The sequence below is a fragment of the Sander lucioperca genome, chromosome 15 (genome assembly GCF_008315115.2).
Source record: "Sander lucioperca isolate FBNREF2018 chromosome 15, SLUC_FBN_1.2, whole genome shotgun sequence".
NCBI classification, from domain to species: Eukaryota; Metazoa; Chordata; class Actinopteri; order Perciformes; family Percidae; genus Sander; species Sander lucioperca.
The window spans coordinates 25,975,558-26,002,193 of NC_050187.1; the positions used below are offsets into that span (position 1 = coordinate 25,975,558).

The 26,636-nt window shown below is 41.7% G+C and overlaps 1 protein-coding gene and 1 long non-coding RNA gene across 14 annotated transcripts in view; one reads left to right on the forward strand and one right to left on the reverse strand.

Annotated features, from left to right (window-relative positions):
• Positions 1–26,636, forward strand: part of cep170aa (centrosomal protein 170Aa) — a 47,164-nt gene that overhangs the window by 16,514 nt on the left and 4,014 nt on the right. The window contains exons 4-18 of one of the 13 annotated variants that reach the window (XM_031308779.2): positions 2,373–2,462; positions 5,351–5,429; positions 5,646–5,704; positions 5,830–6,061; positions 8,032–8,169; positions 11,701–11,874; positions 12,351–12,662; positions 17,873–18,220; positions 18,633–18,922; positions 21,316–21,408; positions 22,166–22,283; positions 22,479–24,020; positions 24,271–24,321; positions 25,537–25,810; positions 26,046–26,277. In XM_031308779.2, the coding sequence (XP_031164639.1) occupies positions 2,373–2,462; positions 5,351–5,429; positions 5,646–5,704; positions 5,830–6,061; positions 8,032–8,169; positions 11,701–11,874; positions 12,351–12,662; positions 17,873–18,220; positions 18,633–18,922; positions 21,316–21,408; positions 22,166–22,283; positions 22,479–24,020; positions 24,271–24,321; positions 25,537–25,810; positions 26,046–26,277 (4,032 nt within the window). Of the gene's footprint in view, positions 1–2,372; positions 2,463–2,874; positions 3,141–5,350; positions 5,430–5,645; positions 5,705–5,829; positions 6,062–8,031; positions 8,170–8,757; positions 9,308–9,620; positions 9,969–11,700; positions 11,875–12,350; positions 12,663–17,872; positions 18,221–18,632; positions 18,923–21,315; positions 21,409–22,165; positions 22,284–22,478; positions 24,021–24,270; positions 24,322–25,536; positions 25,811–26,045; positions 26,278–26,636 lie in introns of those variants that run through there. The other 12 variants (XM_035992308.1, XM_031308827.2, XM_035992309.1 and 9 more) reach the window with 12 other exon arrangements.
• Positions 96–17,409, reverse strand: LOC116056652. The gene is made up of 3 exons (XR_004106625.2): positions 17,398–17,409; positions 16,535–16,536; positions 96–258 (listed from the first exon to the last, which is right to left on the reverse strand). It is a non-coding gene; the product is annotated as an uncharacterized LOC116056652 (long non-coding RNA).

Consider the following 26,636-nt stretch of genomic DNA (forward strand, 5'->3'; position numbering starts at 1 on the left):
ATTGTTTAATTGTAGACACACCATTCAGGTTTAAGAACACAAAAATGCAGCAGGTAAGTCTAGTATTTTCTGTACTGTATTTTCAGTTTTTTTTTCAGATCTTTTTTTTTTTTTTTTTTTTTCACTGTAATTGTAACCTCTACTGGATACAGTATTTTATGTTTGTCTGTTGTTTGCTGAGCTAACAGTGTTATGCACTCTACTGTAGTACTGTAGCATGAAAACTGGGCCATGTTTTGTTGTGATTCTCAATGCTGACTGATTTGGGTATGGAGAGAAATTTATATATGAGGAAATTATATTTTCCTCATTCTGCAGCATTGGTCTTGTGTAGCGTTTGGTGAACTTATTGTACAGTATATTTGCACTTCCTCTGTGTACTTCATTTACAGTACTCTAATCACTGAGAAGTATGATTACTAAAAGTGTTTTAGGTTAGCAACAGCAGTGTGTAACTGGTTCAAACTGGATTAAGTCATATGGAACGTGTGTTTCATATGGTAACAAAATATGGTTTTTATAGTGTTATATTTTGCAAAGGGTCTGAGGTGTTCTGCTAATTGTGTGTGTGGTTGTGCTAATTGTGTTTAGTGTTTTAAAAAAAGGTCCCTGTTTTCAAATAGTGCTTAAGCAATTAAAAAAAAAGCCTGTGGGACTTTATCTGTCTCTCTTATAACCTCTGGCTCGTAGCTCAACTCATCTGCGTGTGTGTTTGTTTTCTTGTTTCCTTGATGATTCAAATTTTCCTCATGTCTTTATCTCTTCCTCTTCTTGTTATTATGTAGTGCCTTTCTCTTTCACTCTCTTTACAAGATTAATATGTGTTAACTCCTTAAAGCTTTTTGGGAAAATGTTCTGTATCTGCTCATTTTGAACACTTAATTTTCACTTCAGATTTATTTACTTTGCTCACTTTTTTATATCATGTCGAGCTACTCCACATCTGTATTCTAAGTATCTTTGCACACATTTTGTTGGTCAGCACTGCAGCATACAGCATGAGTCTGCTCTATCCTGCGGTGTGAGGTACAACAAGCCGCTCAGTTTGTTTCTATCCTGTTTGATCTAGCCTAATCTCACTAACATAATCTGTTTGATGGTTGGAGTTGCTTGCCTTTTCTTCAATTATTATTTCAGCATCAGGGTGCAGTCCAGTTGTCTGCAATTAGGTTATAGGAAAGATTCATATATGAATTTATATGAGATCCAGCTCCCAGAATCATGTCATTGACTTCAGCACAATAATGTTATTCTTGCCTAAATCTCACTGTGCAAATTTACTTACATTCTGGTTTTGATCTTATTTATTTTCACTCCCATGTTGTTAACAGTGTGTGATTCAGGAATGAGACAAAGTGGCTTAGCACAGTTAATGGATTTTTTAGATGGACTTGTGTTAATACATATTCACTCATCAATCAGATATTATTACTGTGTTTGGCCACCATTGGAAAAAATGAAGGCTGACATTTTAAATGCAGTCACTCCAAATAATGAGCTTATCACTGAGAAATGTACCGTACACTGAAACATCAGGCAAGCAGCTGCAAACACAGCACACACAGCAGAAATCACCATAATTAAATAGGATCTGCTAAATGCCAATATAAAAGCAAATAGTTCCAGGACAAGGTGTTACTTTGTTTCTTGTATTTTATTCAAGCGCCTTGTCTGAAGGGCGTTCAGACATTTGGAGACTGCAGCAATTTGCTCATCAGTCAATTTCAATGCATAGCCTAAATCTAGATATGTTTGGAATATGTGACATTGTTACATGAGAGGGATATTTGCCAAATTCCACAATACATTTCTATCTGAGGCTAACATCATCTTTTTTTTTCACCATACAGAAGGTTGCAGTGTTTGTACTGGAAACTATTTAGGCTCAAAAGCTGATAGGCTCATTTCTGAACAATGCAGAAAAATCAATACCTTCACCTCCAGTCCTTCATTGCTCCCCTGTTCTCCTTGTGTGTGTGTGTGTGTGTGTGTGTGTGTGTGTGTGTGTGTGTGTGTGTGTGTGTGCAGCTGTGAAGGTGTACGTTGTGTGCAGTGTTAGAGACATTGAAATACCTGCTGATAAGGCTTCAAGTTGATATACTTGTAGATATCATACATAGTAACATTGAGGCTCACTATCAGAAATACATTCTTGACATTGGATGCTCATACCTCTACAAAGATGTAACATAACACAGTCTGCTCCAGTCACACTCAGCCCTCCAATGGTTTGTGTAAGAGACCGTTGCTATTCTGCAGTTATAGCACAAGTGCCCACATAAGCATTGTGAAGACATTTTGAAGAAGAGCAGCACAGATGAAAAGTTACCTCTGGGTTAATCCTTCATGTTTGTGTATGTTTTTGTTTGAAGTCCCGCAGCGTGGATAAACAGCATGCAGTCATCAACTACGAGGCTGGGACAGACGAACACAAGGTCAAGGACCTGGGCAGCCTGAATGGGGTGAGTACGCAAATAGAAATATGCAAAACAGAGAGCGGTTAGGACAGATAAAATGACAAGAAAGAACAAATTGGGAGAGATAAGAGAATGAGTTCAACCAGCTGAAGGGGCTTCAGAGGGAGATGGATAGGGATTGCAAAGATAGAGAGAAATCAAGAGCTAGAGAAGAAAAAAACAAGTAGAGGTCCTGAAGGGTCAGAGGTTAACTTGTTTTCTGGCAGTCAATAGGACCTTCTATTTTACTGCTGCTAATCAATCTACCTGTCAATGAGGATTTGTATCAGGACTGAGGTCAATAGGAATCTAATCCTAATTATGCAAATCACAATTTTAGGGCACAATCTTTGATCTAAATATAAACAAAGGGCAACTAAAAAAAAATCAGTGTTAACTTTGTATTTAGATACACTTCATTTCTCTCTCTCTGATATTCTAGCTCAGAAAAACCTGTTTACTGTTGCCACATGCCGTTAGTCATGTGTAGTGATTAGCACTCAGTCATAGCCCACCAGATTGGACACATATGCAGAACCTCCCTGACATCCTCTCCAGTTCTCAGACAGGAAGCCAGAGTCAGAGTCACTTCCTGCTCTGTCATTAACCACCAGCTTCTTTGGCTGGATTCAGAGGAAGTTTTCTCCTGCTGAGTCAGTGGATATATACAGATTTGCCACAATGGTGAGTAAAAAGCTGTGTTTGGGCAGTGCCACCATTTACTGTCTTACTGGAGGTGTTTCATTGCTGGTTTGTAAAGCTGTCATGAACTCATCTCACTAGAGAGAAGACTGGGATGTTTTATTGCAACAGCAGTGCACGTATGATAGAATTTCATTTGCAGTTCAGTGAAATCTGATCTATCTCAGAGCTGCATACAGTAGTAGAAGGAGGGGTGAAATGGGAGAAAGGAAGAGATATGAAAGAAAACAGCAAGGGAAAGATGCGCATGTCATGCCTAGGCCTTTAGTACAGACTTCTTTCAAGACCTTCCAGGAGCAGCTGATTCAACTGTTCAACATGGCGTCATGCATATTAGGACCTTACGGTAATATTAAACTCACATGCGGTCCCATGTGTCTGGCAGCATGAGTTTCTTTTACTGTTACAGCTTCAAAAACCCTGAAACCAGAAAAAAATATCTGACTAACATTTAAGCAAGAGTTGATATTTATTTTTTTCAAGCAAAAATGCCCACTTGCTGTTTTTTTGGTCATATATTTGAGTATACTGGTTATCTTTGGAGTCTGGACTTGACAAAAAAAAAAAAACATGTTAAAATGTTGCTGTGGAAAACTGTTGAAACTATTATTGGCATTTGTTTTCGTATTTTCTATCTAATAGACAAAACAATTAACTTAGAAAATAATTAGCAGATTAATCGATGATGAACATAATTGTTAGTTTCAACCCTAATTTCCACTTGCACACGCGCACAGACGCTACCATGTGTAACACAACTGTGAACCAGCTTAAGCAGATGCCTGTTTGTGGTGATATCTTCTTTATTGTTACATCTATCTATAAATTGCAGGAACGTCTGTCTGTGTGTGTGTTATGCGAATATCTCTTGAGCCGTTAGTCCGATGGATGACAGGTGTCTTGCTACGGGCACGAGTCAGTGCAGTGCCAAGTTTGACGTTGTTTGGATTATAAATCCAAAAGATATCATTAAATATATATCGCTAAAAGAAGCACACATTGGCTTTTGCCGCTCTAGCCGCTGGCCACTCCCCCTCTCACGCTGAGGACCAGAGACAGAGAGCAGCGGAGCTTTGGCAGCTAAAATGTGGCATACACCTCAGACCCAGAAAAATGTGCAAAGTTGCACTACTTTGGACTGTCTTTGACTTTGAATAAACAAACGACAATTCCCGAATTTAAGGACGTATCAGAATCCCACACATGCAAGGCACAACCACACAACAAGTGCAGACAGAGCGTGATGCCACTGCAGGCTACGCAGGCTATCTATCTTATAAAGCGAGACGTATCTGTATGTGTGTCCGTGTTTGGGGGGAAGGTAACCTGCACATCAGCAGACGCCACATGCAGAACGCTTTAGAACAGCGGGGAGACTCTTTTCCTGCTATTGTATTAAATTGCTGTGAGCTGACAGAACATAACGTAGCCTAATCTTGGAGATTATTCCTTCACATAGCGGTGCAATGTGAGAAGATTTCAGAGTTGAACCAGGCAGATACATCAGTTTTCATCAGACTCACCCTGGGTCGGGTTAATTAAGTCGCCAAAATAACTCCGCGAATCAAATCCCCTACTTCCCCGTTAACCGTCAAGCCACTAAACCTGTATGAAAATGAACACCTCTGCTGAAATGTTAATTTCGTTAATGATCCGACACAAGACAACACTGTCTCTCTCTCTCTCTCTCTCTCTCTCTCTCTCTCTCTCTCTCTCTCTCTCTCTCTCTCTCTCTGCGCACACACACACACACACACATACACACACATGGTCCGGTTCTGGTGGTTGATGAACCCAGATACGTGCTGATTAGCTCTCATAACGGGCCGGTGGGTAGCGCACTGCCATGAGTCTATGACGCTAATGTCTGATTACTCCACATTTTCATTGTGATATTTTGTGATTACATTCTGAATCTGCAGCGTTTTCTGTCAGGTAAATATAGTAGTAATGTCTTCCTCTGATGTTACTGTAGAAGTAGCCTACACTGTAAGTCAGTAAAGTTGCATATTAAGTGGTGTGGAGTCCTTCTGTAAGTAATTTGGGGGTACAATTTGATTTTGATGAATTCTACAAGCAGCAATACCACAGGCCAAGTAATCGCCCGTTCCAAATGGGCACATTTTCAACGGGCACTGCACTAGTTTAATTTAAATCTTGGTTTTTGTCTTGCCTTTTCCTTCCCCCTGCAGACCTTTGTAAATGATGTCCGCATCCAGGAGCAGATGTACATCACTCTGAAGTTGGAGGACAAGCTGAGGTTTGGATATGATATCCTTTCACTTTTCTGATCTTTTAATTATTATATTAATTATTACCAACATGCCAAATGTTTTACTGTACTATTTGAAGATAGTAGAATTTACAGTAAGTGGTTTCATGCATCTGTGTATGAAGTATATATATGTGTGTGTGTGTGTGTGTGTGTGTGTGTGGGCATATATCATAATGTGCTATTGTGTTATTTCCTTAACCTGTCCGTCTCACATACCAACCTGTTCACGGTGGTGAGAGGAGAGCTCACTGTGCCTGAGGAGGCTCTAAAGGTAGGATCACACACACAAGCTGTGCCCTAACAAACACTGTCAAGTATCAATGTTCACCATGATACACAGTTGTATTATACTACTTAAATCACAAAGTATTTTGTCTTTTCCTTATCTCTCTTAAGCATGAAAAGTTCACCAGCGGCCTCCAGCTCAGCAAGAAACCGTCCAACAGTGAAACCACTACCACCAAAACCACAAGCAAGTCCCCCTCTAAGACCCCAACAAAGACTCTGAAGTCCCCCAGTGGCAGCACCGCAAGGCCAGCAGAGAGTAGAGCAACAGATGGGGTCACTTCCTCCGAAGAGCCACCAGCTAAACCTGTGGACACTCACAAAGCAGAGGAGAGGATAGGAGGTGAGAGACAGATTGTAGAGGAAATTGAGACAATATAAGACATTTGAAGCCGTCTTAGAAATTGTAGCTTCTTTCAATCAGGAGAGACTTCGTTGCAGATATGCAAAGGTTTATTTGTATATATACATATATGAACTGTACAGTCTTTGGAGATTAGACTCCATTGTTATAAAATAATTTTTAAAGGGGTAGAGAAGCCAAGACATATCCCCCCGATAGAGTCTAGAAACTGGTGGTGGTGGTGAAGGAGCCCAAAGACCGGAGCGAAGGAGTCGACGGGAGCGGTCTACCAGAGGAAGACCCAGAGTGCCGTGGGTGATAATGACTGGAGGTGGAAGGGGAGGAGGAGGGTTGCACTCTTTGCCTGAGATGACAGCTGACAGCAGCAGAGAGAGAAACAGATTTAAAGCAGGGATGTAATGCTGTGATTGGCTCGTGAAATTCATGGCCAATTCTGATTGGTTTAACTGAAAAGTGAACGCCTCGAACCAGCTGATCAGTTTTAGGAAGAGAGAGAGAGGTGATGGAAGTTTAGAAGTCTTCCTGAAAGAATTTACACTGAGCTTCATTAGTGTCTGTTGTGCATTGTTAGTACCTTATATTTTTTTTGCTGTGTTGATTTGGTCTACTGTTTACACTCTTTCCTCAAAATTCAGATTAGTATGTCGATACATTTCATGGTCCACATTTGTACAACACATTACAATTTACATCACATATGTTCTTTTAAGCTGTGTTTAAGCAGGGTGGGTGGGCAAATTTCTCCTGTAGAAACACAATTTCAGTGTTGTAAAATTAACTGTGGTGGGTTTTTATTTCAGGCCAGTAGGGGGTGGACGTGGTCACCAGGGAAAGGGCTTTGACCACCACCAACATGCAGTCAGTTTCAACATAAAGGCAGTTTAGGTCTAAGGATTTCCCTTTTAATTGACATCACTGACCAGGATGGGGTGCTAGCATGGGTCCTGGTTAAGCTTCAGATGTTGAAACAAGGCCACATGGGGCTTGTGTTATTGCACAGATTAAGCAGTAACAGGGTCAGAGTGCCTTCATAATGCAAACCCATATGCCAGCGGCACTACTTTTCTTAACATGCAGTAGCATTCACGTAAATTTGCACATTTGGAAAACAAGCATGCACATACGGTGTTGCATGTCTCTCCATCTGCTGCTTATGTTTTTAATGACACCCTCTCTGTGGTTCTGTGGATGTAATCCTGCAGTGTTACTACTGTAATACCAGGCCTCACCCAGATATTATACCTCATAGTGAGCATACATTCATTAGCTATTAGAAGGCCTCTTTTTAACTGCATGCAATTTGGCACACAGCATCCATAATTACCTGCATATAGTATACTGTGATTAAACAATAAGTTAAAATAGCTCAGGATAAGTGGTACTTAAAGGAAATTAAGGTAAAGGAAAAGGATCAAGCAGGAAGAAGTCAACACATGAGGAGACTTCCTAAGCCACAACATCACTGATTCAAATCCGGCTGGAGACCTTTGTTGCATGTCTTTCCCTTCTCTCTCTCAACTATGTTTCCTGTCTCTTCTCTACTGTGCTGTCCAGTTAAAACAAAAAATGCACTGCAGGATGTTCATCCCATGTCAGCTTTCATTCTAATGGGGGCAGAGAGGCAAACAGAAAGTCCCTCTTTCATTTGAACTGTGTGTTTGTCTGAGAGAGAGAGAGAGAGAGAGAGAGAGAGAGCATGTGTGTGTGTCCATCCTGCTGGCTAAAGTTCTGAAAATAGGTCAGTGGTGCAAGACCCAACTAGAGGGGAATTAATGCACCAACACACACATATACACAGAGCAGCTGGGTTCACTTTGTGTCATCCTGATACAATAAACAGCCTTATGTTGACAGGACCAGAGTATGCGAAATGCGTAATAAACAGTTTAAACTTGACAGGCCTCAGTTAAAACTACATTAAAATGTCTGCATCTGTGCATCTGTTTCAGGGGATGTTACAGCTCTGCCTCGTGGGACCCCCCTGTACGGTCAGCCGTCTTGGTGGGGGGATGGGGATGCAGATGATGAGAACTCCTTCAAACAGGAAACCAAGTCATCCAGCAAAAAACATGACAGCTCCATTTCAGGTAGGAGGTATTCGCATTTTTACCTTCTAACTACCATCATCACTACACTTCAAACATGCAATGCAAAAAAATGATGATACATCAGGGGTGTAAATGAAAGAAAGCTGGTTGATTGTCAAATGCATCTGTATCTGTCACATTTGATCATCATTTTTTTAATAGTTTGTACAGGACAAGAAGAGTTTACACTGCACATAAAGTAGAAAGTTAATTGTTGTAAAGAGTTAAATGTTGTAAAAAAGATAATTATAAAGTTCATATATGAACCACAAAATGCAGATTTCATACAAAATGTGATGTAATACTGAAGTGTTTAATGTTATTGTAGCTACAGTATGTATGGCGTGATGAATCAGTAAATTTCATCACACCATATTTGCTGTAATTTGTGTGGAAAGTTCCAAATTCCATTTCACGTCTTTGTACATGTATTTTCAGCAAAAAGAATTTTGTTTCACTTTGCGGTAGGAATATATTACTGTATGCTATAAGTGAAACAGTAGCTTGATCTTAATGCCCTCTAGCTCAGTTTATTGGCTCTGTGTTGAAAGTGTAATGGCCAGCCAGACTGTGTTTGTGTGTGTAACAATGCATGTATAACTGCACACAAAGCCTTTTTCAGAGCCTGTGTATGTCTGTTTGCCTACAATATATGCGTGTATACAGTAGTGACCGTTGGCTTGGGGGATCCTGTTAACTGGTGCTGGATAGTCAGAGTAACAGGATTAGAGGCTATGCCAATAGTAAAACAGCTCAGCGATACAAAATCAGTCTGTGCCAGTCTGGTTAGTGTGGACCAGAGCAGTCAGAAAGAGTGGGGGGAGGTTAATCATACACAAACATTGGTCCAGACTGAAGCGTCCTTAAATCTCTCGCCACATCTGGATGGATAGTCTGGGAGCGGCTTTGCCAGCCTGAAAAGGAATACTTTTTTTCAGCTCTTTTAACAATCAGTTAGAAATAATTTCTGTGTTAAACCATGCAGATTTTGCTGTGGATTTGGCAAAATATTTTGCTGTTAGAATGAGATTAGATCATTTTGGAGTAAATCTGTGCAAGGTTGGCAGGGTGTTTTGAAACCCAATAGCTTTCCAAAAAATTAGGCGAATGGGATTAGCTACTTCAGTCATGGAAGTGGGTGAGTGGAAGGCATTTTGCCCTCTTGGAGCATTGCATTTTTTGAAGTGCTGAATGAATGTTTTGATGTTGGATTTGTTGATAACTAATATATGTAAATTACTTATTGTCTATCACTGTAGCCATATCATGTTTTTCTTAATATTGTGAAACATGGCACACAGCTTTGTTTACTTAACACTACATAGGAATTGCCAAGTCAGACTTCTTCCATAACTATTTCTGAAATACACCACAGTGTATTTATGTAGGTTACATGGATCTCAGCATCAAAAGCAGATCTAATCAGTGTACATATCTTAAAAATCTCTTTATCTGCTTTAACAAACTGTTAACATCAGATATACAGTAGCAGGGGAGTGGAAGTGAAAGAGAGATGTGGGGAAGGAAGCGATTTTGTTTGAGTGTGTTTTTGGTTGCATGCATGTGAACGTCAGTTAAGTTCAGTGTTTGTCCTTTTCTCCTTCCCAGTGAATAGGCTGTGTTGTCAGAGCCCCCTACCCCCTTCCTTATTGTCACTCAAGCTGATTGAGTTACGCCATTGCACAAGCTCCCCCATTCCTACCAACACACACAAACACACTCATGCACACAGCATTCAAACAGACCTCTCTCTCACTCCAGTACTGCAGCGATCATTAGCTAACCACTCTAATTCTCTGGTAAGTATTACTCTCAAATCCACTACTTACTTCAGCTAATGGAGCTGGTAAAGGGCTGTCGATTTGAATCAATTACCTGTGGCTCTTTTAAGAAGTATTTGCTCAGTTAACTCTCTGTAGCTCTTACATTAGTTGTTCATTAGAATGTAAAATGAAAAGTCAGAAGCATTGCAGGTTATAAACCGTTTTGCCACTGTTATTTAATGTCTGTCAAACAGGAGATGCCTTTTGTTAGTGTGTTGATTGGCCATATATTCCAGGGTCTATATAGTAGTCTGTAATGGGAAAAACATTAAAGTGATTCTATAAAGCCTAGGTTTTGCATGTTTATTGTATGCCAACAAAAAAGAAATCCTGCAGCACAGTCAGCATTTGTTTAAACTGTATGGTCTTTACATGAATAGCATTAAACTCTTTCATGAAATGCTGAACTTCACAGAAATTACTAGATGCATCCCAGACAAGCCATGTGATTTATGGTGCCATCAGTGGAAGCTCTGATAGTATTCACACTTATTGGCACGTAGAGTGTGAACATGTGTGAGATACAGGAAGTTTAGTCAGTTCTTCATAATTTCAAGAAAGGAGCAAATGGAGATACAGTACTTAATACTGTCTGCTTTACATGTTTATTTTTAACTTGTCAGTCTTGTTTGCATGGTACTTCATTATCAGTTAGGTCATTGGATCTCAAGCATCATTCAACATATTTGCTCTCGAGATCCTAATATATGCATTTACTTTAAATCCATGTTGTAAATCTTCCTAAACTTGCAGAGCAGCTTATGCTGGCAACCATAGATCTTGTTTCAAAGACGAGTCCATAGAATTTTTTTAGTGCTTCAGTTTAGTTGCTAACACTGAAGTGGAAAATAAGCCTTTTCATTCAGATATTCTGTTTCTGGGAAGATCCCAGTTTGTCACTTCCTTAAACGGCACCATCATATTTATAGAATATATTATTTATGAGAAATTCACTCACTTTGTTTATTGTTATTGTATTCTGCAAAGTACATTTCTGCATCTTGTTTCTTTTGCCAATTGCCATATGTTCCTACATTTGCTCCCCAACATGAAGCAGATGGCCCCTCTAATTTCTGAAAGTATCATTTATCATATTGAGATCCAGCAGAGGCTCTGTTAGTTAATTTGAACAGATGAGAAAATTAAGTGCTCCATATTGTGAGTCCCCCAAAGAGCTGCACTAGCAATTCTTATCCTGAGTGACTTACATGACTTGTGTGTGTTTGTGTGTATGTATGTCTGTATGAGAGACAGACAGAGACAAAACTCATGTGCATGTCTTTGTAGTAGTTTATAGGGCTGCATCCTCCCCCAGAAGGAGACAGTAATTCTGATAAATGGTGAGACCCACTTGCTCAATAGGGGACTATGATTGAATTGGTCCGTTGTTGGCCTAGCTTGACCTTTCTCTTATAACTTTTGATAATGAATCCTATTATTCATCTCTCACTGTGACATTGAAGCATCGTATGTTATTTTATTAAAGCATTAAATGCTAAATATTTAGATAGAAGCTATGACAGACTGTAACTGCATCCCCTCCTGTACAATATCAGTGAAAATGAACTGAACTGATGAAAATTGTTCTAATGACAACTTTTAAGTTGTAAGAATGATTGAAAGATTGATCTGAGCATCACGTTTATAAAAATGTTGCTCATTTAAATCATTAACCACAGTACTATCTGTATGTGCTTTTCAACCTCAGACAGCAAAGAGGCACGTCGAGGGGAGAAAGCTAAAGAGGACGGCCTTCATGCGGCCACCGCCCATGATTCCAGTTACTTTGAGATGCCTACCAAGGAGGGTCACATCAGCAATAACGGCATCCATGAGATTCCCACCAAGGACACAGAGGGCACCACCACTCACACCAATGCAGGTGAAGTATACATTTCATTTATTCTGATATATGGTAAATAAAAGTGATCTCTTTGAGAGTTTGAAGGGGATGTAAGGTTATAGTGTCTGTGTTAACAGTTAAGAACTACAGATAGTAAACCACTACTACATTAATTTGTGACATTGGTACAATTTGTATATTCACAGTATAATGATTGTGAACATTAAAGTCCTATCAAGTTGTGAGAAATGTGTTATAATCAGAAACAGAAAACAGGAAGTGGCCACTGTTTGTCTAGCATAAACCGAGTAGCAATCATTCTGCAACAGAAGCTGTCAGCTGATGTCATCACATTTGGATAAAAATACATTAAATGTATATTTCCATAATTAGATTATACCAAGTAGTCAGAGTCATACATTATTTTAAGTGCTTCACCCAGAATCACTATAGTTAGTAATACTTACTGACTGACACTGACTGACAGTAGCAAAACTGTAATGCCTGCTCCACAGCTCAAGGTCACGCCTCCTTCACCATAGAGTTTGACAACACTTCTCCAGGGAAAGTCACTATTAAAGACCATGTGTCAAAGTTCACCCCCGACCACCACAGATCTCGCTCCAAAAAGAGTGGAGCAGGAAGTGGAGGAGCAGGAGGGAGGGACTTGAGCACACTGCAAGCCGCTATGATGGCATCAGAGAGCAAGGTGGCTGATTGGCTGGCCCAGAACGACCCCACTCTTGTGCGCAGTGAGTCAACGGAGGACGACAGCAAGAGCATCAAGAGCGATGTGCCAGTTCATCTCAAAAGGCTAAAAGGTGAAGGTTGTATTCTGTTAACATTTCTGTGTGTGTGGATTGTGTAAAATTGTTTTGTTGTACTGTTTGTTTTCTGGTTCTCTACTTCTTCCTTGTAGTTTCGTCTTCCCTCCTTTCTCTCACGGAAGATTCTTATTTACACTGTCTCAATTTTCTATTTGTCTCTTCCTATACTATGTGAAGACTGGGTTATTCTTTGTTAGGAGCAGCCAAGTCAGGGGATTAGCAGCTAGCAGATAGAAACATTTAAACCCCTATCTACTGCTTTGACATCCAATGACAAGGCTTAACATGAGTAGCATAGTACGCCCCCCCATTGAATTTTACTTTTTCACCATTTACTGACATACAGTATTATCCAGTGAGGAGCACATACTCTACTCATACACTACTTTATGACATGCCTGACTACAAGAGCTTTAAATGTGGCTTTTGGTTAGATTTTTTTCTTTTGCATTGTCAGTAGGGCTGGGTACCGAATTCAATACTTTTTAGGCACCGACCGAATTGCCTCTTTACTATAGAGTATCGAAAAATGCCTCGTCATTCAATCCCCAATTTCAATACCTTAGGAGTAAATCTCATCAGCGTCGGTGAGCCAATAAGCATGCAGCATGTGTCTACCAAGATCTAATATTGCTGGTGATTGGCTGTCTAACATGTCGTAGAGACACGCAGGAAAAACTCTACGTTACACACACAGATGGGGCTCACTTAGTAGGAGCTGAAAAATAAATAAAAAGATTTGTGCCGTAATGTTGTAATTCCTTTTAGTTAAAATGGATTTTATAAAATTGGTATCGAAAAAAGTATCGTTCAGGAACCGGTATCAAAGTCACGGTATTGGTATCGGTACTGGTATCGAACATTTTTAAACGCAGCTCTAATTGTCAGTATGAACATCTAAATCTTCACTGTTTACCTCTGTGGGCTTGTTGCTATGTATCCTTTGGGTAAGGTTTGAGATTACTATGGCTGTAAATTGCATGCTTCTCTGCTATTCTTTGTTCCCTTTACCTGCAAGCAGCCAACTGCTGAGTAGGCTCCTGCTGCCAGGGGGTTATGTGAGAAGGGCCGAGGCTATGCTAGGCTTTGTACTGCCAGTTAAGAGATGATGCTAAGCTAGGCTAGGGGTAGACTGCATGCTGGTCGTGAGTTAATTACATTTATGCCAATTTATGATGTTGTTGACATGTGTGGGGGAAGGATCAGCAGACAGGAGCTGATGAAAATGGAAATCTGTGAAGCAGGAGTGAAAGACAGGGAAGCTAATTCATTAGATGGAGTTGGTACTACATGCATGTCAACTGGCTGACAGAATGGCTCACCTGATGGATGATTATGTTGCTAACTGACTTATTGTCTGACTGGCTTTGGGACTGCTAGACACTGCAGTTTTTGCAAATTGAAGCTATGGCCGATTGATACTTGATGTGCTGGCCCTTGATATTTCAGTACCTGAAGGAAGAGAGGGGAATTAGACAAGAGCAAGGAATGTGGCTGTGGTGTGGATGTGGCTGTGGTTGTGACATGAGTTAAGGGAGGAATACCAAGAATAACTGTAGAACACAAATAGGGGTGAAAAGATGGGTGGAGTGAGAAGGAGAAGAGAGATGGAGAGGACAAAGAGGGATGAATAGATGGCATGTGGACAGCTGGATAGAAAACTGTCTATTGATGCCGGCTGTGGATATGTGATGTGTGCAAAAACAAGTACAGCGGGAAGATGGTGTGAGAGGGTGTGGAAGGCGGGAGAACCACACTGTTACGCTGAGAGCAGCATTTGCAGCAATAACAGCAAAAGTGATTGGACAAAGAAAGACAGGAAGGAGAGAGGCTTGTTGCCTGGACTGCAGTGAAAGCGGAAAGGGAGGCAGCGAACGGAGAAGAGAGCAGTTTTTGGTAGATAGTTGTTATAGTAACAGTGATGCAAATGATGGCAGGGAAAGAGACAATACAGATATACATTTACAAATAGCAAAAACTAGCAGTGAACATCTCTTTGTGTGTGTGTGTGTGTGTGTGTGTGTGTGTGTGTGTGTGCGTGCATGCGTGCATGTGTGTGTGTGTGTGTGTGTGTGTGAAGGCTGCAGGAGCATGTGTGAGAAACGCATTTCAGTGCTGACGAAGGGCGTGTGTGAAGCACGTGCTGCTCGCATGTGGATTTGTGTGGCTGAAATCCATTGTGTCTATGTTTGTTGCATGTGTGTGTGTTTGAGACATGCTCAGCACTGTTCTGCAGACAAGCAGTGTAGCATGTGCGAAGAGAGGCATGTGTGATGTTGCTTAGGGTGTGTCGTTCAGGTACCAGGCAGAGAGAGAAGCAGAGGTTTAGCGAGGAAATTGAAAGGAGGCAACTAAGCCAAAGCTTTTGATTTGTAAGCATCAAGGTAAGTCTTTCTCTTCTTGCTGTAAGGAGCAATGTTGAGGATACATCTTTATACTTTAACTATTGTGTTTGTATTATTGTAACATCTGCAAATCTGTGCGTTTTCCGTGCCAATCAGATGTGATTCTGAGTTGTGATTGCAAGATTATTTTTTTTGCGATTTTGATTCATGAGTACTTCATGTACAATTGATATTAATTTGCAGTAGTAGCTTAACATATAAGGGTTGAACTTAAATATTGTATATGCATATTATACTGTATTATATGCTCTTATACAGCACAATTCTATGTATGTTTAGGCTTGTATGTTTGCTTGTCTGTGACTGTGCATGCATGTAAAGTAAGTGAATCCTTGTGTCTGATGCTCAGTTGTGTCCGTGTGCGTGCAGCCCGTGGCGGAGACAGAGTCCAGCTCCCCTGTGAGTCATGGCGGGACAAGCGGGGCAGAGCACTGGACTCTCACAGATATACCTCTGTTCTCCTCTGGCGCTGCCAACTGCTTCTTTGTCCGGGGCACACAGCATGAAAGACCTGCCTCTCTCTGTCAGCTTATCTACTGTAACGCTCTGCTGCTTTCCTCTCTCATTCCATTTATGCTGTTCTTCTTTTTAATGAAATGTATGCTTTATTAAATCTCAAAGAGTGATAAAAGACAGTAGGGCTGCCACCTCTTAGTTGAGCTAGTTAGCACAGCTCTGTTGATTACATCAACTAATCGATTAATCGACAAAATCATATAAGTGTTAGTCGACTAAGAATTTCTTTAGTCGAGGACGGCCCTAAAAGACAGACAAGATGGAGAAGGTGGATGGTGGAATGTGACAAATGAGCTGACTCTGAAATATGCCCAAGGCTACAGAGCTATTGTGATACCCCAATGTAGAAACAGTACCCAAAGGAGTACTCAGCATTTTAATATCTTTTTTTAAAGAAAGCAGCAGAACCTGAGACATCTTGACATTTAGTCCCTAATATGGGTCAAGCTCCAAAAATATTGAATCCTACTACAATTCCAATAATGCAACTCCATATTGTCTTTAATTAGACTTTCCCTGTCTTCTCCACACCCCCATTTGTAACACAGGCTTTCTTTTATAAATGTCAAGTTTCCAAGGCTGAATCAAGATAACCCTCCATGACATTACTATGACATCTCCTCCAGAGCTACAGAGGACATAATACAACTGCTTTATCAGGCTGAACAGTACTAATTATGACAAGTAAACTCAACTGATCCTCATGTATAAAGTCATTGGAGTGCCCCCTGATACATTGCCTTTGTCTACATTGGACCAATGTCGCACCTTGCCAATTGTCATTCTCCAATGTGCAATATCTAAACAATTATCCATAACTTTAATACAGATACATACTATCTATAATTTGACGTTCAGGGCAGATCACAGTAAAGATAAATCCAGAAATAAAGACATCAGAGCATCAGACTAATTCAAAGTCACCGTGGCTAGACAGTTCCAGAGGCAAACCACTATAGTCCACTCAGCCATGGAAGAACATTGTCCTCTTTTCCTCATGGAGGAAACATGATTCCAAGAGAGACAATGAATTCCAATAAACGTTACAAAGTATAAGCGTTATATTTTGTAAATATATGAACTCACACTATATAGGATGCTAAAATGTATTGATTTAATTAATCTGCTGGGTAGATGTAGACTCTAGATGATGGAGTAATGCTGTAGTATGAATTTATATTTTTATAACAGTTTATTTTTTGCATTTATTAGTTGGGAGAAAGCATGAGAAAAATGATAGGGTATATGCTTTTGCCAGGATCCAAACCTGTGTGATGAGTTATGAAAGAGATGTGTGAAGGGGAAGTGTTTTCTGATGGTCATCCACAACAACAGTTGTGGTGTGCCCCCCCCCTCTCATACCCTAGTGGCAATTTACTATATCCTGATCCTCCTTCAGTGAAGAATCCCCAATCTCTCTCTGGCTTCTTCTTTTCTCCCACTTTATCCAGTTCCTCTCCTTTCCCATCCACCCTTCTCTTTTCCTCTTTCCCCCATCCTCCTTCGCAGTTCAGCCTTATCTTTCCCAGTCTCCTTTCTCTTCAGTCCCCCCCCCAACACATACACACTCTTATCCAGCTTCATACTCTGCTTCCCCCTCCATGTTCTCCTCCACCCCTCCCCCTTGTTGCTCTCTCTCACTGGTAGTAGGCAGGGCCAGTGACCGTGTGAGTGGCATATCTGGATTAGCGTGGCACACTGCCTTCGCACAAAACTGAGACGACATGCAGATTCGACCCCGACTGATCAAAATGTAGAAATAGCAGTAATGTGGTAGGTAAACCAGGCATGGTGAACTTAGGGTCTGTTTTAACTGTTGAATGATTAGATTGAGGCCACAGCTGAAAGTTCATAGTTAATTGAGGCTCTAATGTAGGCAAACATTTATTTCTTGTTACGATATCTACAATGGGTGTGCTCTCAGGAAGATGTGGTTCTCTGCTGTGGTCTACATGGGACTGTTTTTCGTCTTCTTGGTTGCTTAATTTAAGTAGACATCTGAACAGCCACACACATTGTTGTCCTGCACATTTTACAATACTGCTGTATTGTATCTTTATGGATGCACAACAGCTGTTGTATGTTACTATGTTACTGTTGTGTGCACATGTTATGATATGAATTTAAGAATGTTATTTATCAGTTGTTTTTCAGTTGACGTATTTATACCATGTCATGTGGAATACTGTCATAGAAAACTAGTGTATGTATTTTTCCCACCAAGCATTTGTTGTTGAAAATTAAGAATAGTAATAACTCAACTGTGTTCTCTCTTATGTGTCCTGATAGGCAGCAAGCATGATGATGGCACCCAAAGTGACTCAGAGAATGGACTGGGCCTTCGTTTTGCCAACCGCCGTCACGCCCTCGAGGAACGCCTAAAAGCAGCACACGGCCACGTGGGAGCAGGAGGGGGGAACATAACTGTGAGCGGGTCCAAAACAAGTGGCAGCCGCACTGCCTTCATGATCGAGTTCTATGACGAGGAAAACCATCGCAAACGCCGGTCGTATTCATTTTCCCAGACTGCACCGCTGCAAGGGATAGGAGCTGGTGGGGAGGGACTGTTTCCCCAGCCTCCCTCTCACCCCAAGGTGTTCAGCATTTCCACCTCTGCTACTACAGCCTCAGACTCAGGTAATGAAACTTCATGTCAAATATCTTCTGATAAACATACTTCTATAAACAGTTGTGTGTGTTTCTTAAAGATAAGAAGATAATGTGGATTTTAAAGAGAGAGAGAGAGAAATTCATGAGATTAAGTCCAAGACAACTTAATGGTTCCATCATGTTTTGTTTAAAAGTATTTCTATTTGCATGAAAAGTAAAACTAAACTAAACTTTATGCGTAAATCTGCAGAAGTCGCTGTAAACCTGTAATCAGGGGCTGTTGTCATTCATTCCCAACTATTGATGTCACATATAATAATAGTTGTGAACTTTGGATAAAATCAGTTACTACAGTTTACAGTGTACTACAGTACACTTGTCTCTGTACGTCCGTTTTGGGTAACAGCTTTATTTCTGCTCCACACATTGTAACGTGTAGGAAAGGTCCCAGCTCCGATACCGGCTACAGTGACTGCAGGTGCCCCTACGGCTGCACGCGTCCTTCTCAAGCAGCGGTCAGAGGACCCGAGTATCGGTCGCAGCTCAGCCAGTACCGGGCTGGCGACAGGCAGCCCCACCAGCCCCAGTGAGGACGCCTCGGTCGTGGGGAGAGGAGGGGGAACTGCTGGAGGGGAGGCAGAGGACGACCACAGCGATAAGGGGACCTACACCATCGAACTGGAGAACAGGAATGCAGAGGAAGAGGAGGCCAGGCGCATGATAGACAAGGTAGGAGTGTTCAGAGATGTTAGCAACTATCTGTACCATGTAGCATCATTTCTGTTTCTCTACCTCAACCATGAGAATCATTTGTCCTGACTGCAACATCTTAATTCTGGCACGAGGAGATGCATTTGGCATGTTACCAAAATTATTGAAAGATTGGACATTTTCTGTTGATTACTTTTTGCAGTTTAGAAAATAGACTGCAGATGAGAAACAGAGAGATTTTCTCTTTTTTTCATGTTGCTATACAAAGAGGACACTTATATTATGAATTTACTCCATAAACACTACCACCAGTTTGTAATAAAAAACACTTTGCTGAGCCCGTCTGCTCTGCATTTGAAGCTCATTCCCAGAGATGTGAGCAGCCACACACATTATACACTGTACTACACAACACTGTAGTATTGTACTGCATCCTCCAGCTCTGTATTCTGTTGCAATGTTACTGCTGTACATATTATGATATGGATGTAAGACTATTTACTAATATCACATTAATGCAATCACACATTGTGATTGTTCTTTATGTAGTTAGATAACTGGCTGCAGTTGAGTAGACTTAAGTAGACTGTAAACTGCATGGAGCTGGGTAATTTTAGTCAGATTTGTAATTTAAAAAACATTTCCATCGTTTGAGTTTATTCAATACAATCATCTTAAAAGCCACTATAGTTTGCTACAAACAGCCACATAATGCAACTCCCTTTGAATCTCATGCCCAGAGAAGGGCTTTGGAGATTAACAAAAATGGATCTATAACACTAAGTTTGCAAGTTCAAATGAACTATTATTTATTTTTTACTGTTAGGTCTTTACGTTCAGATCACTCTAATCACCCCCAAAAAATGTGAAAACCAAAACATCTGCCTTCTTTGATTTTTTTGTGACCATAAAAGTAGCGGGCAGAATGACCATAGCATCATTTAAACTTACTCTGCAGTAACTCTAAAGAGAAGAATTTGACCAAGCACAAACCGACCAGAGCAAGGTTAATCGTCTCTTTATTGCCTGCTTCGTTGGCACTTTTAGGGTTAGCAAGTCCTTTGAGACTGGTTTGTGTTGTTGCCACTAAAACAAAGCTGTCATCTCTCAGTTGCCTCGCTTGACCACCACTCCACCCTCTGTCCCATTGGTAGACCTAATGCTTCTGTAATAGCCCGTGGAGACTTTTTCCATCAAGCACTGACCTGTTTTGTTAAATGATGCTCCGGGGAGGCTGAAAAACCATCATCTGTTTCTTACTGCCACCCGTCTGTTCTGTGGCACTGCAGTCTTTTATGGTCACAGAAAACATGTTGGATAGGAGCAAAGAAACAAACTTAGAAAGAGATGGTTTAATAATAGTTTCAGGGTGAGAAACTGAAAATAGTGGAAAAGCTTGGCTCAGTGGGTAGAGCAGGCGCACATATGCTTAGAGGTTTATGCCTCAACGCAGAGGTCCAGGGTTCAAGTCCGACCTGTGCCGATTCCCTGCATGTATTCCCCCTCTCTCTCCCCTTTCTCACCTAACTGTCCTATCAATTAATGGCGGAAAAGCCCCCCCTCCCCCCTCAAAAAAAAAAAAAATAGTGGAAAAGCTAACATTTCTTTTGACCATCATTACAATTAAAGTATAAATTAAAAAGACTTCCTTAAATAGGTACAACAAAAGCAAGTAGTGCTAAAACTTTCTAGACAAGGTTCACTGGGCTCTTTCATTGCCACCTACTAGTATTCAGAAGTCGGGACTTATTTATAGGAAGTTAAGTTGCTGCCAATAAAGGTTTATTACATAGACATAATTGAAACTTTACTAAATGACATCTTAAAGAGGCACATATCCCTGTAAGCGTTGTATACAGGAGTTATCTTAGGAGGAGCAGTGATTATAATTAGCGGGGTGTAGTTCTAGTCAGTGTTATTCTGAGTGCATTACATTCAAAACTGGAAGTGTTGTTATGCTAATTCCTGTAATTAACTGACACACTAATTGGCAGTCTGTCCGCTCTCCTTTTCTCTACCCCTTTTGTAAAATGTGTGTGTGTGTGTGTGTGTGTGTGTGTGTGTGTGTGTGTGTGTGTGTGTGTGTGTGTGTGTGTGTGTGTGTGTGTGTGTGTGTGTGTGTGTGTGTCTGATTTCTGTTCGTTGCCATGGTATTCAACGATCAAGTGCAGATTGGTGCTTTAATTCAACAGCATCTTCTTCTGTCTGTTCAGTTCATTTTGTTCATCAAGAGAACTGAAGAATAATATTACCATAGTGTGCTACAGTACTTATATGCTAAGGATGCATACAGAGAAAAACTAATCGGAAAGTATGACAATACATGCATACATAATGCCGTAAGACATTATACAAAATACATACACAATTTGTCAGCTTTTGTTTCCTCTTGCTTTTTCAAACATTTGTAGGTGTTTGGTGTCCAGCAGAACCAGGACTCCTCTAGTCTGTCAGATCTGAAAGGAGAAGGAAAAGGAAAGGAGACAGGAGAGACGGGGAAAGAGGTAGAAAAACTGCACGTTAACAGCTTATTTGTCTTTCACTTTCATTTTGTTCCTTTTTGGTTCACATTTGGTTCCCCCTTGTTGTCCCTCTCTTTCTCTGCCTGTCTTTCTCTACCTCTCCTCATATGTTCACCTATACACAAGTGTTCATTGCTACAATAATCAATAATGATGTTGACCACTCATTCTTGTAAAAAATGACAGTGTTTCATTATGCCTCTCAGACCAGGCTGAGCTTCATAGTGCGAGTCAAAGTCACTCTCATGGCTTGACAGCTCTACTCCCCTAGCCTGCTCATGGGAGTAGGCTAGTCCTCCCTGAGACTGACCTAGATCATACATGTGGAGAGACATGCTCGGCCCTCGAGGCAATTTCATAGGAGGGAGGAGACAATGTCTATGAGCATTTTCTTTTTTAGTCTTTTATGCCATTTAGCTAGACGTCTCTAGTAAAATGAGAAGCAATTGTTTTGTTTCTTTTCTTAAAACCTTCTTGTACGATGACGGTGATGTTGGTGTGGCAGATTAAAGCTTACAAGCAGACATATTTTGATATCCAAGTAAAATTGCAAGAAGAGATAATTTGTCTTAATACCACACCCTTCATTCCTACAAACTAAATACTTTCCATCATCATGTAATCTCACTCATGATCTGCCCTGTATATTTTGTGCCACGAACAATTGACTGAACTGCTCTTTTTTTTACTCCTGTTTCCTACTCTCTTGTTACCCCACCCCCCTCTTGTGTCCCCTCAGGCTCTTCCTAGCGACTCGAGTTGGGTCTCTGAGTGGGCCAGTCTAGCTGCCAATCACACCAGGACAGACCCAGAGGGCTCAGGAGCAGAAACAGCTGCCTTCCTCCACAAAGAGAGAGGTACACAGTCACTGCACAGAATGCATAAGCTTAAATGAAATGTTGAGCTGAAGTAGAGAGTTTTTAAATACAATACATTTTCCCTTAAAAGCATGTACAGTACAAAGCAGCACTAAGAATCACTTGAATGTGCTTTTAATTTATGTGGAGGAAAGAAATCTTGAATCTCAGTTAAATTTGTCTTTTGTATTTTAGGAACTGATGCCTTTGAGTCCGGTGCCTCCCTCAGCAGAGGAGAATCCTCCTCCAGTCTGACTGACCGTAAGCGCAGGACCCTCCCCCAGCTCCCTGTGGATGATCCCCGGGCTAAATCCAGCACCAAAGCTCTTGGACTGAGGTCCGAGATTGGGGAGAAACAGGACACTGAACCCCAGGAGAAAGAGAACAAGGGAGACGGGGAGTCCCCGACTCCCATGAGGGACAGTGAGATGACCAGTAAACGTAAACAAAGCTCCACCTCTTCTCCATCCAAGGCTCCTGTCCGGTCCTCTGGCAGCACTGAGCGGAGGAAGAAGTCTGAGGAGAGGAAAGGAGGAGGAGGAACAGGAGAAGTAGGAGAGAAGTCTGGGAAGCCTCTAGTGCGCCAGGGCAGCTTCACAATTGAGAAGCCCAGCACTAATGTCCCTGCAGAGCTCATCCCACGCATCAATAGAGGCGGCAGTGGGCGCGAGCGCAGTGACTCTGTGGGCAGCATGGATACTGCTACGCTCCTGAAGGACACTGAAGCTGTCATGGCATTCCTGGAGGCCAAACTAAGAGATGAAAACAAACTAGACCAGAAAAGTGGTAAAACTGGTGTCCCTCCTCGGACTGACTCCATCTCTCCTGAGTCAGATGTTGACACGGCCAGCACAGCTAGTCATGTGGCTGGAGAGGCAGAGAGAAAAACAATAGCTGGCGGCGAACATAAACCACGTTCCTTCAGCAGCATGCACCGGGAGAAGAGCAACATGAGCACAGTTTCCAGGACCAGTGTCTCTAACGCAAGTGCCCGTGACCGCTTGGAGAGGAAGACTAAAACAAGAACTGTGGAGGCAAGCCGGACTGATGCGCGGCGCTCTGTTCAGCCATCCTCTGCCTCCTCCAGAGCACGCCAGCCTTCTCTAGATCTCACTGATGATGACCAGACATCTTCCTTCCCCATCTCTGACATCCTCTCCTCAGATCAGGAGACCTACTCTGGACCTTTGGGGCGCTCAGCACACGGACGTGGCTCAGATGATGTTCTTCATTCCAAACTTGATAGCCGGTCTGCTAAAACCTCTAAAACGAGGAGCAGTGTCCAGGCAGCCACAACCTCCTCTCTGAGCAAGCAGGCCTCATTGCCTCAGCCACGGCCCACAAGAGCCTCCCTTCTTCGCCGCGCCCGGCTGGGGGATACCTCTGACACGGATCTAGCTGATGCAGACAGGGTGTCTGTGGCTTCTGAGGTGTCCACCACCAGCTCCACCTCGAGGCCGCCATCTGGTCGAAAGGGACCGTCACGACTTGACATGCTGGCTCAGCCGCGTAGGACCCGTCTGGGCTCCATCTCAGCTCGCAGTGACTCCGAGTGTACAGTGACGCGGAGCTCCACCTCTTCACCCCGTCTGTCAGCTGAGACTGCTCTGCGTCTGGGCCTGCGCTCATCAACACCAACAGAGAGCAGACTGACACCCAGGATGAGGGCCAACAGCGTATCCAAACTGAATGAGGTCAAGAGTAAAACCACTACATCTGGATACTGCTCGCCCACAGGTGAGCACATCAACTGGATGCCTCATTTCTGGTTTATTCTGGTTTTCTCATGAATACTTTTTTTTTTAATTGTCCATCAAGGTTTCTTATTATATAATTTCTGTTTTTCAAAAAAGAATGCGGTGTATAGATCAAGTTCACAATGTCTTTACACCATAGCATACCTCATTATGTGTCAGTGTGTAAACATTTGTCTGTAAACATTTTCACTGTGTTGTGACAAACTTTTGCGTTGGTTGTTATCATCCAGAGAGCTCTCAGCTCGAACCTGAGGGCGGTGATGGAGAGGAAGAGCTGATGGGTACTGTACCAGAACTGTAGAGCCTTGGTGTGTGTGTGTGTGTGTGTGTGTGTGTGTGTGTGTGTGTGTGTGTGTGTGTGTGTGTGTGTGTGTGTGTGTGTGTGTGTGTGTGTGTGTGTGTGTGTGTGTGTGTGTGTGTGTGTGTGTCAGACCTGGGTCACAGCAATAGAAGCCACTCAATTCTGTCAATTCATGTAAAGTCCTTTGTTATGCAACATACACACTATATTATACACAATATTTTACATATAGATTCAGATTTTACAATAAAATTTTAAATTTGTTGAAAATACTTTTCTAGATGTAAATTGAAAAGTGTAGTTTGTAGTGTTAGTACATCACATAAAGACATTTCAGTGAGTAAAGTTGAAGTACGGTGACCCAGCTCTAGCATATGTTGCCTTTGTGTGTGTGTGTGTGTGTGTGTTTCCCCGACATTCATCAAATGATGCTGTGATGAAGACCCCAATGCTCTACTCACAGTCTGTTAAACATTGGAGTTTAAACTTCAAAACCCATGAGCAAATGGTTTTGGAATAGTGCTCCACCTTGTGGAGATTTGTATTCATGACACTTCCACTTTATCCCATTTTACCCTTGAGAGACTGATAGAGCATGGTGTTGTCTCATCATGGTGCAGCAACGTTAATGCAGCCTGTGTGTGACCATTCTGAAGCAGCTTTACATATCCCTGGCTCTATCAAGGTGTTATGTAACTTTGTTGGATGCTTTTGGCGGCTGCCTGGGGTGGGAAGCTTTTAGATAATTCAAGTAGTTTCTTTTTTTGCTGCTGTCTCTGTTGTTTTAAATGCGTTTTTATCAATGTAAAAACATTCCTGTATAACAACTTAACTTGTCAACTTAACAAACTAAGATACAACAAAAAAATTTTTATTATCTATTATTCACAGGCCCTCATTTTTAATTTTAGTTCCAGAAGGATGAACATTGCATAGAATGTTATTGGAACCGAAACTTCACTTTGTAAAATAAAGTATATCTACATTTGTTTATGTCCATAATCACAAAGACCCCTACTCCTCCATGATCTACTACTTGCATTATATTTGAATTATGTCCGCAGGATCAGCTGTTGGCTGCGTCAGTAACAAAGCCTCTCATGTTCACAAGCTCATTTATTAACCTCATGAGTAACAAATGTCTAATGTCAAATGTCTATGACTAAATGTATTGCCCTTTCCATTACCTTCACAGTGTCCAGTAGCAGCAGGTGGAGACGTCTGCCGCCCGAGTACGGCTCCACCTCAGAGGAAGAGTTTGGCTCCAACAGGAATTCTCCGAAGCACGGAGGACGCTCCCACATGCGGCCTCATCACCTCGCCCCACACCGCAGCTCGAGACTTAGCACCACCGCGAGCCCAGGCTCCGGTGTGGTAACGGGTCCGGGTGGAGGGGCAATCAAACACCGCATGAAAGAGCAAGAGGAGTACATCAAGGACTGGACAGCACACAGCGAGGAGATAGCAAGGTATTGATCTGTGCCTCTCTGTATAAGACTGATCTATTAACTGATACAATAATTTAATCTTTCATGAATCTATGTAATGTTTTATTAAGATTATGGTAATGCAATGTTTATTAAGAGCCTTTAATGGCTTAACTTTTATCTTGATGTGTATGTGATTAAAGGTTCTTGTGTATGCAAGTGGCATGTGTTCATAAAAATGTCTAAAGAACTCCTCCATGTGTCTGATGGTTAACAGGTTATTCCCCTGTGTGCGCAGGATCAGCCAGGACCTGGCTAAGGACTTGGCTATCTTGGCCCGTGAGATCCACGATGTGGCTGGCGAGATCGACTCGGTCAGCTCATCTGGCACGGCACCCAGCACCACCGTCAGCACCGCCGCCACCACCCCGGGATCGGCCATCGACACCCGGGAAGAGGTAGGCCCTGCACGTCCCACGCAGCCGGACATACAGGAGAGCATGAGAAAGGTGCCCGTTTTTCTTCTTCTATCATTGCCTCACTGTGTGTGCTTCCATTGTGTCTTTGCCATCCCTCCTTTGTTGTTTCTTGGATAAAAAAAGGCCTCTCTGTTGCTTTGTAGCTTCATCTGCTGTGAGAGGTATTCATTTATATTCTGCTCCACTTCCATCCCTTTATTATTTTTGCCATGATAGGATTTACCTATTAATATAATATAGGACTAAATCTGACTTTTTTGGCACTTAAAGCTTTAAAGCTGCTTAGCTCTCCCTGACAGAGTTCCTAATTCCTTCATTTCTAACAAATCTCAATTTAACTCTATCAAACAAAGATGAAATAACACTGTGAGAAATGTCTGCAAGTTTTT